This window comes from Anas platyrhynchos, chromosome 1 (genome assembly GCF_047663525.1).
Source record: "Anas platyrhynchos isolate ZD024472 breed Pekin duck chromosome 1, IASCAAS_PekinDuck_T2T, whole genome shotgun sequence".
In the NCBI taxonomy this organism is placed as follows: Eukaryota; Metazoa; Chordata; class Aves; order Anseriformes; family Anatidae; genus Anas; species Anas platyrhynchos.
The window spans coordinates 44,175,606-44,190,968 of NC_092587.1; the positions used below are offsets into that span (position 1 = coordinate 44,175,606).

Below are 15,363 nucleotides of genomic sequence, written 5' to 3' on the forward strand. Positions count from 1 at the left end.
GGGCGCCGGGAGGCCGGGCCGGGCCGAGAGGCGGACGGGGCCCCGCCGTGCCCGGGCCGGGCCGGGCCGAGCTGAGCCGAGGCAGCAGCGGCGGGGCCGTCGCCTCCCGGGGCCGCCCCGCGGCGCCCGCCCCCTGTCGGAGGCGCCCCGGGGCGGAGGCGCGGAGGAGAGCCCGCCCCTGCCCTGCCCCGCCGCAGTCCTCAACCAGGTCGGACCGCCGGCAATATAGGGGAGCGCGGGCGGCCGTTCCCGCCACTCGCTGTTGGGGCAGAGCGCGGCGGCACCATGTCCGGCAGAGGCAAGGGCGGGAAGGGGCTCGGCAAGGGGGGCGCCAAGCGGCACCGCAAGGTGCTGCGCGACAACATCCAGGGCATCACCAAGCCGGCCATCCGGCGCCTGGCGCGGCGCGGCGGCGTCAAGCGCATCTCGGGGCTCATCTACGAGGAGACGCGCGGCGTGCTCAAGGTCTTCCTGGAGAACGTGATCCGCGACGCCGTCACCTACACCGAGCACGCCAAGCGCAAGACGGTCACGGCCATGGACGTGGTCTACGCCCTCAAGCGCCAGGGACGCACCCTCTACGGCTTCGGCGGCTAAACTCGTCGTAGGTTAGGACTCGCTTTTACCAAACACAAAGGCTCTTTTCAGAGCCACCTAAGCTTTCAAGAGAAGGGCGTTAATCACTGCTCGCACACGTACTGCTCGTAGTGTCGTGATGTACTTCACTAGGGAGAAAAAGAGGGCGGCTGGGTTCTCCTGTCATGGTCCGGGATCATCTGCCCCTTGCCAATGCCCCGGTCTTTATCTCTCCTCCCTTCTAAGCAGCAGGAAAGCTTGCACTCGGGGACGCGGGGGGGGCTGCCCCTCTTGCACTCTCCTGCAAAGTGTGCGCGGAGAGCTGATGGAAGGCTTGACTCGCTCGTGCGGTTCGCTGGGCTCGAGGAAAGAATCCCTCGGCTCCAGCTCTGGCCTCTGCCATTCTCCCCCAACAGCCGCTTCCCCTCTCCCAAGGGTCCGACGTGGGGCGGGGAGGGAAGGGAAACCAGCGGTGCGGGGAACAAGCGCTATTGCGAGCCGCGTCTCTGCTACCGCCCTCAGAGCAGCAGCCTCAAGCGGGAGGCTCATGAAATGGCGGGGCTCTGTGTCCTCCCGTCCGGTCCCTACGCGGAGAGGTGCGTGGGGGGGGCTGGGGAATAGAAGCGGCCACCATCGCTCGTGGTGCCCCAGCGACAGGGGAGGAAGGAAGCGGCACGCCCTCAGCGAAACCCGCTTTGCTTATTGCCCTCCTCCCGCTCGCTGCCTGAAAGGCTTCCTGCCGGCTCCCCGGGCTCGTCTCCCCCTTCGCCCCCCTCTCCCTGCCCCCCCCCTCCGGGCAGTTTGAAATAAAAAATCAAGGAGACCCCCCCCCCCACACGAGGGGAGGGGGCGCCAACTAAACACAGCTTGCGAACCGCATCCCTCCCAGCTGCTTTGTCTCCCACCGTCGGAAAAGAGCCCTTGCACGAATCATCGCGCGCCTGCCGCCAAAACGGAGATTCAGCTCTCTCTGGTGGCCGTGTGGTGGCTCTTAAAAGAGCCTTTGGGTTTGGTGGTCGAGGAGCAGCAGCCTCAGGCGCGCTCCCCGCGGATGCGGCGGGCGAGCTGGATGTCCTTGGGCATGATGGTGACGCGCTTGGCGTGGATGGCGCACAGGTTGGTGTCCTCGAAGAGCCCCACCAGGTAGGCCTCGCTCGCCTCCTGCAGCGCCATCACGGCCGAGCTCTGGAAGCGCAGGTCGGTCTTGAAGTCCTGCGCGATCTCGCGCACCAGCCGCTGGAAGGGCAGCTTGCGGATCAGCAGCTCCGTCGACTTCTGGTAGCGGCGGATCTCGCGCAGCGCCACCGTGCCGGGCCGGTAGCGGTGCGGCTTCTTCACGCCGCCCGTGGCCGGCGCGCTCTTGCGGGCCGCCTTGGTGGCCAGCTGCTTGCGGGGCGCCTTCCCGCCCGTCGACTTACGCGCCGTCTGCTTTGTGCGCGCCATCGCTCAGCGTCCGCCTCAGAGCCTGATAAAGCCGCAGAAGACGAGCAGTGAGCTGCCGCGCTGCCAGACCCCCTTTTATACCTCTCGCTTCCTCTCCATTGGCTGATGGGAAGCATCGAGCTCATTGGGCCATTTTGAAAATCCCGCGTTAACCCCATTGTGTTCTGGCTAATGCTCTTTAATCGCTAAATCGTAGGCTTGATTTTTCGGCTTTCGTTCTTCTAGAAACATTTCCTTTTAATTATTTCTCTACATTAATGGTCACGTTCAGATTTCAATAATATTCTGATGTTCCCCATTTAGCCCTTGGAAGAAATCTGCTACCGAAGAGCAGTAAAAATATCCTCAGAGTAAAGCACATTATATTTTTTTTTTACTTATTTTAAGCTATTTTCCTCTATATTTACGTTTTATAAGCCCTTAAGCAGGTATATATGTACTATTTTCCATGTTTACAAGACAGGAAATCAATGCTTTTTCAATTCTACATTGCAAAACTGAAGTAATAAATACCTTACCTGCTTCTGTTTTGTTGTTACGGCTAAGAAATTTTTTCCTAACCGATCGTTTTATTTGAATTTCAACAATAAAGATTGTTACGGCAATGCACTTTTCTTGTACTACATCCATTCTTTTTTCTTTCCATGTACACAAGTATACACAACAACGACAATTCACACACAGGCACAAAAAGGAATATTAGAAAAAGGAAGATTAAAAAAAAGTCCTTCTTTCTGGGAAGTAAATAGACGTTAAAAATGTACAATTGGCTCCCTTTAGAAATGGATGGACCGAGCACATCTTCACCGCACCGTGAGGCATTGAGGAATGCTCCGAGTTAACCAATTACACGCATCGCTTTGTCGGCCAATCTCAGGCGAGGAGGAGGGGACACCTCCTATAAATAAGAGCCGGCAGCGCTTGCTCTTTCTTTTCCCAAGGAAAGGCTCAGAGACCGGAGATGGCGCGCACAAAGCAGACGGCGCGTAAGTCGACGGGCGGGAAGGCGCCCCGCAAGCAGCTGGCCACCAAGGCGGCCCGCAAGAGCGCGCCGGCCACGGGCGGCGTGAAGAAGCCGCACCGCTACCGGCCCGGCACGGTGGCGCTGCGCGAGATCCGCCGCTACCAGAAGTCGACGGAGCTGCTGATCCGCAAGCTGCCCTTCCAGCGGCTGGTGCGCGAGATCGCGCAGGACTTCAAGACCGACCTGCGCTTCCAGAGCTCGGCCGTGATGGCGCTGCAGGAGGCGAGCGAGGCCTACCTGGTGGGGCTCTTCGAGGACACCAACCTGTGCGCCATCCACGCCAAGCGCGTCACCATCATGCCCAAGGACATCCAGCTCGCCCGCCGCATCCGCGGGGAGCGCGCCTGAGGCTGCTGCCCCTCGACCACCAAACCCAAAGGCTCTTTTAAGAGCCACCACACGGCCACCAGAGAGAGCTGAATCTCCGTTTTGGCGGCAGGCGCGCGATGATTCGTGCAAGGGCTTTTTTCTGACGGTGGGAGACAAAGGAGCTGGGAGGGATGCGGCTCGCAAGCTGTGTTTAGTTGGCGCCTCCTCCCCTCGTGTGGTGGGGGGGTCTCCTTGATTTTTTATTTCAAACTGCCGGAGCGGGGGGGGGGGGGGCAGGGAGAGGGGGGCGAAGGGGGAGACGAGCCCGGGGAACCGGCAGGAAGCCTTTCAGGCAGCGAGCGGGAGGAGGGCAATAAGCGAAGCGGGTTTTGCTGAGGGCGTGCCGCTTCCTTCCTCCCCTGTCCCTGGGGCGCCACGGGCGATGGTGGCCGCTTCTATGCCCCCCCCACCCGCCTCCCCGCGTAGGGACCGGACGGGAGGACACAGAGCCCCGCCATTTCATGAGCCTCCCCGCTCTGAGGGCAGTAGCAGAGACGCGGCTCGCAATAGCGCTTGTTCCCCGCACCGCTGGTTTCCCTTTCCTCCCCACCCCACGTCGGACCCTTGGGAGAGGGGAAGCGGCTGTTGGGGGAGAATGGCAGAGGCCAGAGCTGGAGCCGAGGGATTCTTTCCTCGAGCCCAGCGAACCGCACGAGCGAGTCAAGCCTTCCATCAGCTCTCCGCGCACACTTTGCAGGAGAGTGCAAGAGGGGCAGCCCCCCCCGCGTCCCCGAGTGCAAGCTTTCCTGCTGCTTAGAAGGGAGGAGAGATAAAGACCGGGGCATTGGCAAGGGGCAGATGATCCCGGACCATGACAGGAGAACCCAGCCGCCCTCTTTTTCTCCCTAGTGAAGTACATCACGACACTACGAGCAGTACGTGTGCGAGCAGTGATTAACGCCCTTCTCTTGAAAGCTTAGGTGGCTCTGAAAAGAGCCTTTGTGTTTGGTAAAAGCGAGTCCTAACCTACGACGAGTTTAGCCGCCGAAGCCGTAGAGGGTGCGTCCCTGGCGCTTGAGGGCGTAGACCACGTCCATGGCCGTGACCGTCTTGCGCTTGGCGTGCTCGGTGTAGGTGACGGCGTCGCGGATCACGTTCTCCAGGAAGACCTTGAGCACGCCGCGCGTCTCCTCGTAGATGAGCCCCGAGATGCGCTTGACGCCGCCGCGCCGCGCCAGGCGCCGGATGGCCGGCTTGGTGATGCCCTGGATGTTGTCGCGCAGCACCTTGCGGTGCCGCTTGGCGCCCCCCTTGCCGAGCCCCTTCCCGCCCTTGCCTCTGCCGGACATGGTGCCGCCGCGCTCTGCCCCAACAGCGAGTGGCGGGAACGGCCGCCCGCGCTCCCCTATATTGCCGGCGGTCCGACCTGGTTGAGGACTGCGGCGGGGCAGGGCAGGGGCGGGCTCTCCTCCGCGCCTCCGCCCCGGGGCGCCTCCGACAGGGGGCGGGCGCCGCGGGGCGGCCCCGGGAGGCGACGGCCCCGCCGCTGCTGCCTCGGCTCAGCTCGGCCCGGCCCGGCCCGGGCACGGCGGGGCCCCGTCCGCCTCTCGGCCCGGCCCGGCCTCCCGGCGCCCGCCTCGCCTTCCCCGCAGCCGCTGGGGGACCCGGGCCCCGCGGCCGCGGCCCTGCACCAAATCCCAGCCAATGGCGGCGCCGCTCCCCGCCCGCGCCCCGCCGCCATTTCGCGGCGCTCACACAAAGGGCCCGGGGCCGGGGGCAGCCGCGCCCGCGCTCTCGGGTTAAAACCTCAGCCTGTCCTAAGGAGAGTCGCCTCTTACGTTTCGTTTCGGGGGCGTGTGTGCGTTCTCGTGTGCCTGTGTGTCGGAGAGTTGTTTGCTTTTATCTGCCACATCTCTGTATGATGAAACACGGCGCTTATTTGGGACTGTGGGGCTGGTGAAGGAACAGGTTTGTGTTTGAAGTTAATGTACCCATGGAAATATGTACGTTGCTTCGAAATCTTTTAAGAACATGTCTGTCTTTGCTCACTTCCATGTTCATACTCTTTCCAAATCGATAGCTACACAATGTTGGCACATAATACTGCCAAGTGTTCCTTTTGCTTTTTTTCTTCATGTTTGTACTTTCTGAACAGAAAGCACAGTATCTTTTCTAACTGCAGTTATGCAACTGCACTGACAGGGAAGAGTACATGATTTAAATTATTTGCATCATAATCATTTTTAGAAAACTAAAGTGTTCACATGTTATTCAACTCAGAAAATGGAGAATAAATTCACCCTCCCTCTTTATCTTTTCTGTCATTTTATGTCTTTTTCAGTACAGAAATGCTCTAGAAATGTTCTAGAAATTTACTCATACTTTAAATAGCTTTATCGTCTTTAGACAATAGTGACAGTCAATAGCTAATAAAGATAGAAACCTTGCAGCTATAGATGCCAATGTATACAAAATATAACACATGTTTAATATTTCAGTCTGAACATCTAAAATAACTGTCATAACTATCGAAATCCTTTAAAATAGACTTCTTAAATGTGGTTCGAAGGTATGCTGCGTCCTTTTGAAGTTATAGGGAATGTTTATGAAATGTTACACTAAATTTTCTCTTTCAGAGCATTGTAACAAAATGTGTTGTGGAGACAAAACCAGAGATCTTAGGGCTATACTGCCCCAGACTGGTACATTGAGGTCTGGACTTCTGGACATCGTAACACTGCAGATGTTCACAAGAGAACTGCCATTACTAGACAAATGTGTCTCAGTAGTTTTCAAACCATTTTTATGCCCACTTGTTCCTTATGAGGGGAGTTCATGGGTGGGGGGAATGGGTGTTAAATCTGAGAGCCTGAACATCACAGAAACTGAGTGAAGCTTCCCTCCTTGCTTAGAAGTTCAGCACAGCAAACCCCCTGGCATCCTGGGTCCCTCTCTTCAGACAACACTACTTTGGACATAGGCTGAAAATCTTTGTGCATCTAGAATTTTGTACAGCAGAGTAAAAGGCAAAATGCAAAATCAGTAACACTCTGATAATGTGTACAGAATGTTGTATTGCTGCATCAGAATATTTCCCACTATTCTGACAAACCTTGAAAGATTAGATTTGTTATGACTTTAGCAGTCTAATCCTTTTTAATCTGCATTTAGCTATGCCAGACAAGTCTCTTTTATAGGTCTATAAATCAATTTGTCTGATACCAAGAAATCTAGGATTTGAATGGCCCTTAAAGGTTCCAAAAAGAATATATATATATACATATATAGTATTATTTTTATGTACTAAGCTATGTAGCCCTAGTTCCATCCAACCAAAAAATTAACTTAATTTCTTTAAAAGTGGTTTATAACACTAACTTACTCATGAATTAATTAAAATTGTAATTTATAATGTTGCTATGTGATACTTTAATTCTAAAAATCATAAATACTCCTGTTCTGAATATATACAGTACTGCTATAAAACATAACAATTTCTCTGTCATAATGCACATATATCATCAAATCAGGAATCTTAACATCATAAAATAATTTCAGTCTGTTTAAACAACTTTATTTTCCTCTTGGGCAGTGAAGTCAACTCAACAAGAAAGCAGCTGAATTTCTGATTCACGATGAATTTAAAGCTTAATCTTAAATCCAGGTTTCAATTTTATTACTAGGAATATCTTCGGTTTTGAAACAAATTATTCTAATATTTATTACGATTTTTTTTTACAAATTAAATCAGAGCTTTAATCTCATTTAACATTCTGAAATATGAACCATGATGTGAGGGCCCCACCTTTCAAACATTACTAACAATGAATATTATTCCAGAGCCTTTATACCTTTTCAGGTTGTATTTAATTTACGTTTGTTACAAATGCAGATTATTAATGATATTTTCAGATATACTTCTTTTTGAAGAAGAAAGGGGGAAAAAAGTAGCCTTGCAGATTTATTTTATTTTATTTTATTTTATTTTATTTTATTTTATTTTATTTTATTTTATTTTATTTTATTTTATTTTATTTTATTTTATTTTATTTTATTTTATTTTATTTTAATTTATTTTATTTTATTTTAATTTAATTTAATTTTCCTGGAGATAACCGATAACCACGCTTTCTCTATGCACAGACCGACCCCTGGGGGCGGCTGGGGGCTGTTCCCGGCCGTCCCCCCAGGCGGCGCGCTTCCAGGCAGCGGAGGACGAGCTCTGCCGTAGAACGATGCGATTGAAAGAGCTGACCGTGATTGGTTGAAGGGATTTGAATCATTAACCAATAGCAGCATGGGATTTGCCATCGACCAATTACAAAGATGTTCGTACGAGGCGAGACGTCACAGGCTCTGTTATCCAATGGAGGCGCTGATAGCTGGAGCCAGCGATTTGCATATGGCCCCTATAAATAGGAGAGAAATCGCCTCGGCCGCCACTCCGGGCTGTGCAGGGACGGGGGAACGTTCGCAATGCCTGAGCCAGCCAAGTCTGCGCCCGCCCCCAAGAAGGGCTCCAAGAAAGCCGTCACCAAGACCCAGAAAAAGGGCGACAAGAAGCGCAAGAAGAGCCGCAAGGAGAGCTACTCGATCTACGTGTACAAGGTGCTGAAGCAGGTGCACCCCGACACGGGCATCTCGTCCAAGGCCATGGGCATCATGAACTCCTTCGTCAACGACATCTTCGAGCGCATCGCCGGCGAGGCGTCGCGCCTGGCGCACTACAACAAGCGCTCGACCATCACGTCGCGGGAGATCCAGACGGCCGTGCGGCTGCTGCTGCCCGGCGAGCTGGCCAAGCACGCCGTGTCAGAGGGCACCAAGGCGGTCACCAAGTACACCAGCTCCAAGTAGAGCGCCGCGGATCCTGTTTTTAACCCAAAGGCTCTTTTAAGAGCCACCAACTTGCTCGAGTAAAAGAGCTGTATTGCTGGTTTCTGTGAGAGGTGTGCAATCAACTGTGGAAGTACTTAATTTCTTATGGCAGGTGATGTTAATCATTTCACTTCATTTTCAAGAGAGAAAAGTTGTGAATATAGGTAAGAATTAAGCTTCTACTAGAAGTACTGAATAACATTTGATAGGCTGAAGCAGTTGCATGCTATTGATTTGGGCGAGTTCTGATGCAGTTTTTGCTAGCTATTGAAACTCAGTTGTTGGGGACGGTAAGTACTTCATCTATACTGCTGTGATAATTGTTCTAATTTCTAAGGATTTGTACTTCTAAGTGTTACTGCAATTAAGTCCTAGTTGGTGCTGTAGTTTGCTTTATGTACCCTACAAATGTTCACCTATAGAATAAAAGTCCTATTTTTTACCTACTTAGGTCACAAACAATAGAGTGGGAAGCACATACTGAAAGAGGTTTTCCAGCCGTTCCTTTTCGCTCCATATGTCACAGCGTGCCCTCCTTAGTTTCCCCTCCCCTCATTACTATCTAATGGTGTTGTGCTTAGCCCATTAGACAGGGGGAGGAATTCTTCACCCTCGTTTTACCACCGACACCGCCCGATCTCGCGCTGCAGCTGGCTCGCTCTAGGATGAAGTTCTCGGGGAGAGCTGGGGGCAGGCGGGGGCGCACGGGGCGAGGAGCGCTGGGGGTGGCGCACCCCCCATTGCCCGCCCCCGGTGCGACACGGCCGGGGTTCCCCCCCAGGGGGCGGGGCCGTGGCTCCTCCGCGGAGGGGGGGGCTCGGGGCGGGGCCGGCGGGGGGGGCAGGACCAGGCGGGGCCAATCCCGCCCCAGCGCGGGACTTTCGAACTCCCCCGGGCTACCCGGGAAGGGCCGCGCCGCGCCCCGCCCGGGGGGACCCGCGGCTGCCGCGCTCCGGCTGCTCCCATCGGGGCGGGGCGGGGGGGAAGGGAGGCGGGGCCGCGGCGCTGCTATCGCGGGGCTCCCGAATTAGACGTCAGGAATCGCTTCCTCTCTGAGGGAGCCCTTATCGGCCGTGCAGGTTGGATGGAACCGATGCGCCTCAATCCGTGCCCTGGAAAGATTTGTTTCTGCCGCCGCGGCTAGCGTAGCGCTCCAGCTCTTTCTGGGAATAAGTGGGTGGCTCTTAAAAGAGCCTTTGGGTTTATTTAAATGAGTAGACTAATTTCTTCTCAGTCGTTTTACTTCTTTTTGGGCGCTGCCTTCTTAGCTTTGGCCGCCTTAGGCTTAGCTGCCTTGGGCTTGGCAGCTTTGGGCTTCACCGCCTTTGCCTTGGCCGGGCTCTTTGCTGCCTTTTTGGGGCGGCCAGCCTTGGCAGCCTTCTTGGGGCTCTTGGCTGCCTTTTTAGTGGCAGCAGCCGCGGGCTTCTTGGCTTTCTTGGGGCTTTTCTTGACTGCCGCCGCCTTCTTGGGCTTTTTGGCAGCGCTGGCGGGCTTCTTGGCCGCCGGCTTCTTGGGCTTGGCGGCTGGCTTCTTCTTAGTTGCCTTCTCTTTCGTCTCACCCGGTTTCTTATTGAGCTTGAAAGACCCGGAGGCGCCGGTGCCCTTGGTCTGCACCAGGGTGCCCTTGCCGACGAGGCTCTTGAGCCCCAGCTTGATGCGGCTGTTGTTCTTCTCCACGTCGTAGCCGCCGGCGGCCAGCGCCTTCTTGAGCGCGGCGAGGGAGAGCCCCTTGCGCTCCTTGGAGGCGGCCACGGCCTTGGTGATCAGCTCGGTGACGCTGGGGCCCGCGGGCTTGCGCGCCTTGGAGCCGCCCGCCGCCTTCTTCGGCTTCTTGGCGGCCGCTTTCGCCCCGGGAGCGGAGACAGCGGGAGCGGCAACAGGCGCAGTCTCCGACATGGTGGCAGCCGTCGTCCACGAATCAGGGGAAACCACTGGGCCTGGAGCAAGTCGGTGGCCTCGTATTTATAGAGAGGAGCCGCGCGGTGATTGGTGCGTTGCAGAGCCCGCCCCGCAGCACGGCAGAAAGGTCCCTTCTCCCCGCTCATTTTGTGTTTCTTAGGAGTCAAAAAAGCGTGTTTTTTCGAGAATTTCTGCCACCGAATCGCCCCAGCTCGCAGCGGCGTGGAAAAGAAAGCCTGTTGTTCCCCTGGGCAAAGTTTCCCTTCGAAGAGGCAAAGGGTGAGTTAAAAAAGAGCCGATAAACCCTGAGTCCTGGACCTGGACAGACCTCGGGAGACAGAAACTTTTGTTTTTCCTTCCAAATAAAATCTACGTCGTGGGCACCTAAATTTCCAAAGTAATTAATTATTATTCTTTAAAGGGTCTTCTCTTAATCTGAACAGAAACCTAGGGATTCGAATCGATATTTTCATCGCAAATTGATTTCAAAGAGGAGGAAGTAACACAGGCTCATCTTGAGCACTGAATATGGATTAGAAATTAGCTTCTTTGTCCAAAATCCTTTACCCCTTTAAAAATAATTAAAATAAATTAAATTAGTGCATCATGCAACGAGGCGAGAAGCAGATTAAAGTCTCTTAAAGGACTTTTTCTGCCCCAGAAGGAGATGACTTTTTATAGCATTGCAGCTTGTACTGTGTTGCTCTGTGTGCACAATGCAGACATGGTTCCCTATTGCTGCTTTACAGAAATATTTATTCTTAATAAAGTACGTGGCATCAAAATTTCAAACAGCCAGTTGTTATTAACAATTATAACTGATACCCTGACAATTTATAATTCGGTTTTGTTTTTATTTTGATCCAGTTTGATTGGTGAAAATCTGAGTCATAATTATCTAGGGAGACAGCGCTGCAGATGATTTTCCATTCTTCTAAACTGTAAAACTTTCTCAAGTCATTCTTTACACCTCTCCTTCCAGAACAGATTGCTAAATATTACATTTTTTACTGTACAGTGACTGATTCCTACATTGGAAGTGATATTAATAACAACATCTAATTGATGCATTTGTTGTTCTAAAGCGAGTGGCTGCTAGCAAGAGGGGGAAGTCTTCACATACACTTTATCAAGACCATAAAATAAACACGTTTTTTTCCTTATTATCAGAAGTTTCTTGTTTTAATTCCCCATGCTCTTTTCATTATTGTCCACAGCCCTTTGTTTTTCCAAAGACCACCATAAGCTGTTCTTTACCTCTTGCTGCTGTTGTAACTGTCAGTGGTGCTAAAATTTAGCATCACTTTGATTCACATAATTTCTTATGTTTTCAAATGGAAAATATTAAAATGTGTTTATTGACCCATGCCCAGTGATTTCTGTTTGTTTCAATATCTTTATTGTAATATTCAGTGCTTTGTATGAGGCAAAATCAAAGTTGGCAACAGTCCTTTTAACCTCAAAGTGCCTCCCAATGATTTTAAATTGTTCTCATTCAGATTTCAGACAGAAAATGGACACGGTAGCGCACATAGCAATGAGAAATCTGCATTAAAAATTAATAATTCTGAATGCCTATTGCTAGGGAAAAATGACAAAGTCTCTAAATCCAGAAGTGGTTTGGAGGAGGTTAGGGACAGGTTGACACTTTTTTTTTTTTTTTTGACTGACATCTGAGTTAGCTCAACCTGACGTAGGATTGAACTGAAAAAGGAGACTTGCTGGATGAAGCTTTTTTGTTGTAGTAACATTCCACTTCTTATGTTTACCACCTGTTCTAGAATAAAATGACTCCTTTGATATGGAATCATTTATTTCTTCCTTCTATATATATATGGGCAATTAATAAGTTATTTTATCAGATGGAATTTTTTACTCCGGTGTGCAGAACACATCAACGCTGTGCTGCCTTTCAACAGCAAAGACCACGCAAATATTGTTTCTTTTTTTTTTTGTTTTGTTTTGTTTTTTTTTTTGTTTTTCTGATCAGGATCTACAGCTCCTTTTACGAGGAAGTGGGTGGCTCTAAAAAGAGCCTTTGTGTTGCTTTTGAGGTGGGAACAGTCCCCGGGTTTTTACTTGCTTTTAGCCTTGTGGCTGTCGGTCTTCTTGGGCAGCAGCACGGCCTGGATGTTGGGCAGCACCCCGCCCTGCGCGATGGTGACCTTGCCCAGCAGCTTGTTGAGCTCCTCGTCGTTGCGGATGGCCAGCTGCAGGTGGCGGGGGATGATGCGCGTCTTCTTGTTGTCGCGGGCCGCGTTGCCCGCCAGCTCCAGGATCTCGGCCGTCAGGTACTCCAGCACGGCCGCCAGGTACACCGGGGCGCCGGCGCCCACCCGCTCCGCGTAGTTGCCCTTGCGCAGCAGCCGGTGCACGCGGCCCACGGGGAACTGCAGCCCGGCCCGCGACGAGCGCGACTTGGCCTTGGCCCGCGCCTTCCCGCCCTGCTTCCCGCGGCCTGACATGGTTCCGACACTGGCCCTGCGCCACCCAAGCTGACGTGCAACACGCGTCGCTACGCCCCCCGCCCGGCCCCTTTTATAGCCTCCCCGCGCGGCCCGGCTCGCCTTCCGATTGGCTGCACCGCGCTCTCGCTCGCTCCGACCAATGGCGCTGCGGATCCAAATCCACCCAATGGGGAGCGGGCCCCGGCCCATCCCGCGCGCTGCCCCCGCCCGCCAGCGGCGCTTCCGCGGGGGCGCTCCTGAGGCGGGTCCCGCTCGCGCCTCGCCCCCGCTGGCGGCGGGCCCCGGGCCCCGGCCGTGCCCCAGCCCGGGCATCCCATGATGGGGAGACCGGCGGCGTGCAGCTGCCTCCCAGGAGCAAGGGGAACCTGTGCTAAGGCCGCGGTCGCTTAGAAATGCCCCTGTGTTTGCAAATGCTGCTACAGCATCATCGTCGTTGTTCCTTTCTTTGTTAAGTTTCAATTTACAAACCACATTTGCAACCCCACATGCATTCCCCTCATTTCCATGTGTGGAAATGAGACAGGAGCATGAAACAAAGGAAAATTCTCTGAGCACTCACCTATAAATCTAATCAAATGGCCATATGGGTGTAAGCCTGTTCCACAGAGCATTAGAGGTCAGTCTGCAATGCTTTACTCAGACTGGAAAACAACTGCACACATAAACAACTTCATCAACATTCAAGATGTCTGTATTGTGTTATAGACATGTATAGACATTTTTCCTCTTTCATTGTTCCAGTTACTTATGTTTTCTATTTCTAGCTATCTTTTTCTCTTTCTTCTATATATTTCTAGCAAGCGCACGCACTGTCGTTGTCTAAACCAACAAAGAAGCCTGCACACTGGAATTAGCCACATCCTTCTGCTATCCCATAGTGCTTGGCAGGCTCCTCCTCCATTTTCCCCACAGCCCGAGTTCTGCTCTCTCCTTTAAATAAATTCCAGTTCTGCCTGGTTGTTGTTCCCACCTTCATTCCTTGATGCTGTCATGCTCTGACCCATCACTCTTCTTTGTAATTCATATCATAGAATCTGAGATGCATATCACAAAATTATGATGAAGTGAACAGTGTGGATACCAGACTACTCTGCTCACCCTGGATACTATCACTGTGGTATTACAGGGAAAATCAGAGACTTCACACCCACCAGGCCATCCACGATACACCTTAAACAAAAAAAACACCTGTGTAATTCAATGGATGTGAATGCTTCGACAAAGCAAATTTTATTGATCTGTCATTACCAGAAGCTAAAGACAACACACATAGATAAAGGGAAAAAATAATCACAGAATCACACAGAATCACAGAATTTCTAGGTTGGAAAAGACCTCAAGATCATCAAGTCCAACCTCTGATAATCTAGATGCTGTGAGTATTGCCAGTTTAGAAATGAAACTATTTCACAACCATTTCTGAGTGCTTTCACTGCAACCGGAGGAGAAAAGGTTGGCAGCAATCCTCAGTGCTGGATCTGACCTTCCTGCCATAAGCCTATCACTTGAGTGATTGAAGTATGAGACAGTTACAGGAGCAAATGGATTGAAGCACGAGCACCCCCGGAACCCACTGCTTTGATAAAAGCAACAAAGAATTTGTCTGTTTGTGCTCTTTCCACTTAGAACTGTGCTAAAGGCAAGGGGAAAAAAAATCCCCCATGTTAATTTAGCTGAAGACGAGACAGAGATCAGGTCCTTCAGATGAAGTATGAACCAGTTTCTACATGCACAGTCCCAGCCATGTGTGTTTGCAGCTTATCCAAAACCACAGAACACTGCGAGAAGCCTTGTGAACAAGCACTGCACAAGAGGAGGTAGGCACCACCTTGGACTCTTCCCAGAAAATAAAAATTGTTTCCTGGAGAATTTGTATAGTCAAATCCAGCTCTTCTGCCTGGACTCAGAGCCCATCCAGGGGCACCCTCCCCCTATCTCACCCCTACCTGTATTTTTTTCCCTCTCCATGGCATCTGAGAGATCTAGCAGTTGTAGGAACCTACCTCCCTCCTCGCTCTGCCCAGGTTGAAGGTAGGGGAAAAGAAGCTTTGTTTCTGACATTATGCACACTCCTTGTGCATGAAATTTCTCTTTTGAGCCCGCTTATACATTTGGTGAATCCTTTTTCCATGTCTGAAGAGGATAGTTACGGCTCAGACAGATGTTCGCTGTTCCAACAGAAGAAAAAAGTTGGTTCATCTATGTGAGAATAAGGCAAATAGAACCCCTAAACAAAAAGGTTAAAAATAAAATAATAAATCAGATTTAAGTGAAGGAATTGAATGAATCAAATGACTCCAGCAGGCAAGTGATGTAATCACAGGCCTGCTAGGGAGCTTTTCTGGATCTTGAATGACAGGGACAGAGGTCCTTACCCCAGAACAAATTCCTCTTCTCAGGCTCTTTCCTGGGCTGGATGTCTGACCATATTACCAAGACCAAGGTCAGAAGTACCACAATGATAACCCAACCCCTCCCTTCCCCAAATCATCATTCACATATTTCACTCTAAAGAATATAAACAAAAACACAAATATTTAAAATAAACTAAACAGATTATATCCCATAAGTCTTTTCCACTAATATTTAAGATGCTGTTGACACAATTGTAATTAACTTCTGAACCAGGAAGCAATCTGTTGTAAAAAAGATTGTTTGTATCCAGAAATCATGAAAATAAAAGTGTGAGTTTGGGTCATTAATCATTTTGTCTCCTTAAAATGGATTTAACCTCAAAACACTGAATGTCTGAGACTTATAATCAAC

The 15,363-nt window shown here is 51.4% G+C and overlaps 7 protein-coding genes across 7 annotated transcripts; 3 read left to right on the top strand and 4 right to left on the bottom strand.

The window, feature by feature from the left end:
- The first annotated feature begins 246 nt into the window (after positions 1-246).
- LOC101796976 (histone H4) lies at positions 247-698 on the top strand. The gene has a single exon (XM_038167241.2). It carries the CDS (start codon positions 286-288, stop codon positions 595-597), a length of 312 nt encoding a protein of 103 aa, XP_038023169.1. The 5' UTR covers positions 247-285; the 3' UTR covers positions 598-698.
- Positions 699-1,560: 862 nt separating this feature from the next.
- On the bottom strand, positions 1,561-2,062 carry LOC140002188 (histone H3). Its single transcript, XM_072035966.1, has one exon. The coding sequence runs from the start codon at positions 2,017-2,019 to the stop codon at positions 1,609-1,611; it is 411 nt and encodes a 136-aa protein (XP_071892067.1). The 5' UTR covers positions 2,020-2,062; the 3' UTR covers positions 1,561-1,608.
- On the top strand, positions 2,049-3,441 carry LOC113843048 (histone H3). Its single transcript, XM_038166278.2, has one exon. It carries the CDS (start codon positions 2,981-2,983, stop codon positions 3,389-3,391), a length of 411 nt encoding a protein of 136 aa, XP_038022206.1. The 5' UTR covers positions 2,049-2,980; the 3' UTR covers positions 3,392-3,441.
- An 847-nt stretch (positions 3,442-4,288) lies between these two features.
- On the bottom strand, positions 4,289-4,739 carry LOC119713606 (histone H4). The gene has a single exon (XM_038167284.2). It carries the CDS (start codon positions 4,699-4,701, stop codon positions 4,390-4,392), a length of 312 nt encoding a protein of 103 aa, XP_038023212.1. The 5' UTR covers positions 4,702-4,739; the 3' UTR covers positions 4,289-4,389.
- Positions 4,740-5,141: 402 nt separating this feature from the next.
- On the top strand, positions 5,142-8,259 carry LOC113843064 (histone H2B 1/2/3/4/6). Its single transcript, XM_038166744.2, has 2 exons — positions 5,142-5,320; positions 7,496-8,259. Exon 2 carries the CDS (start codon positions 7,829-7,831, stop codon positions 8,207-8,209), a length of 381 nt encoding a protein of 126 aa, XP_038022672.1. The 5' UTR covers positions 5,142-5,320; positions 7,496-7,828; the 3' UTR covers positions 8,210-8,259.
- A 1,145-nt stretch (positions 8,260-9,404) lies between these two features.
- Positions 9,405-10,168, bottom strand: LOC101804800 (histone H1). Its single transcript, XM_027453086.3, has one exon. The coding sequence runs from the start codon at positions 10,124-10,126 to the stop codon at positions 9,470-9,472; it is 657 nt and encodes a 218-aa protein (XP_027308887.1). The 5' UTR covers positions 10,127-10,168; the 3' UTR covers positions 9,405-9,469.
- Positions 10,169-12,128: 1,960 nt separating this feature from the next.
- LOC101793815 (histone H2A) lies at positions 12,129-12,646 on the bottom strand. Its single transcript, XM_013092666.4, has one exon. It carries the CDS (start codon positions 12,592-12,594, stop codon positions 12,205-12,207), a length of 390 nt encoding a protein of 129 aa, XP_012948120.1. The 5' UTR covers positions 12,595-12,646; the 3' UTR covers positions 12,129-12,204.
- Positions 12,647-15,363: the final 2,717 nt, after the last annotated feature.

Bases quoted from the DNA above. Each gene is read 5' to 3' on its own strand.
- LOC101796976 (XM_038167241.2), top strand. From the start codon at position 286: ATGTCCGGCAGAGGCAAGGGCGGGAAGGGGCTCGGCAAGGGGGGCGCC.
- LOC140002188 (XM_072035966.1), bottom strand. From the start codon at position 2,019: ATGGCGCGCACAAAGCAGACGGCGCGTAAGTCGACGGGCGGGAAGGCG.
- LOC113843048 (XM_038166278.2), top strand. From the start codon at position 2,981: ATGGCGCGCACAAAGCAGACGGCGCGTAAGTCGACGGGCGGGAAGGCG.
- LOC119713606 (XM_038167284.2), bottom strand. From the start codon at position 4,701: ATGTCCGGCAGAGGCAAGGGCGGGAAGGGGCTCGGCAAGGGGGGCGCC.
- LOC113843064 (XM_038166744.2), top strand. From the start codon at position 7,829: ATGCCTGAGCCAGCCAAGTCTGCGCCCGCCCCCAAGAAGGGCTCCAAG.
- LOC101804800 (XM_027453086.3), bottom strand. From the start codon at position 10,126: ATGTCGGAGACTGCGCCTGTTGCCGCTCCCGCTGTCTCCGCTCCCGGG.
- LOC101793815 (XM_013092666.4), bottom strand. From the start codon at position 12,594: ATGTCAGGCCGCGGGAAGCAGGGCGGGAAGGCGCGGGCCAAGGCCAAG.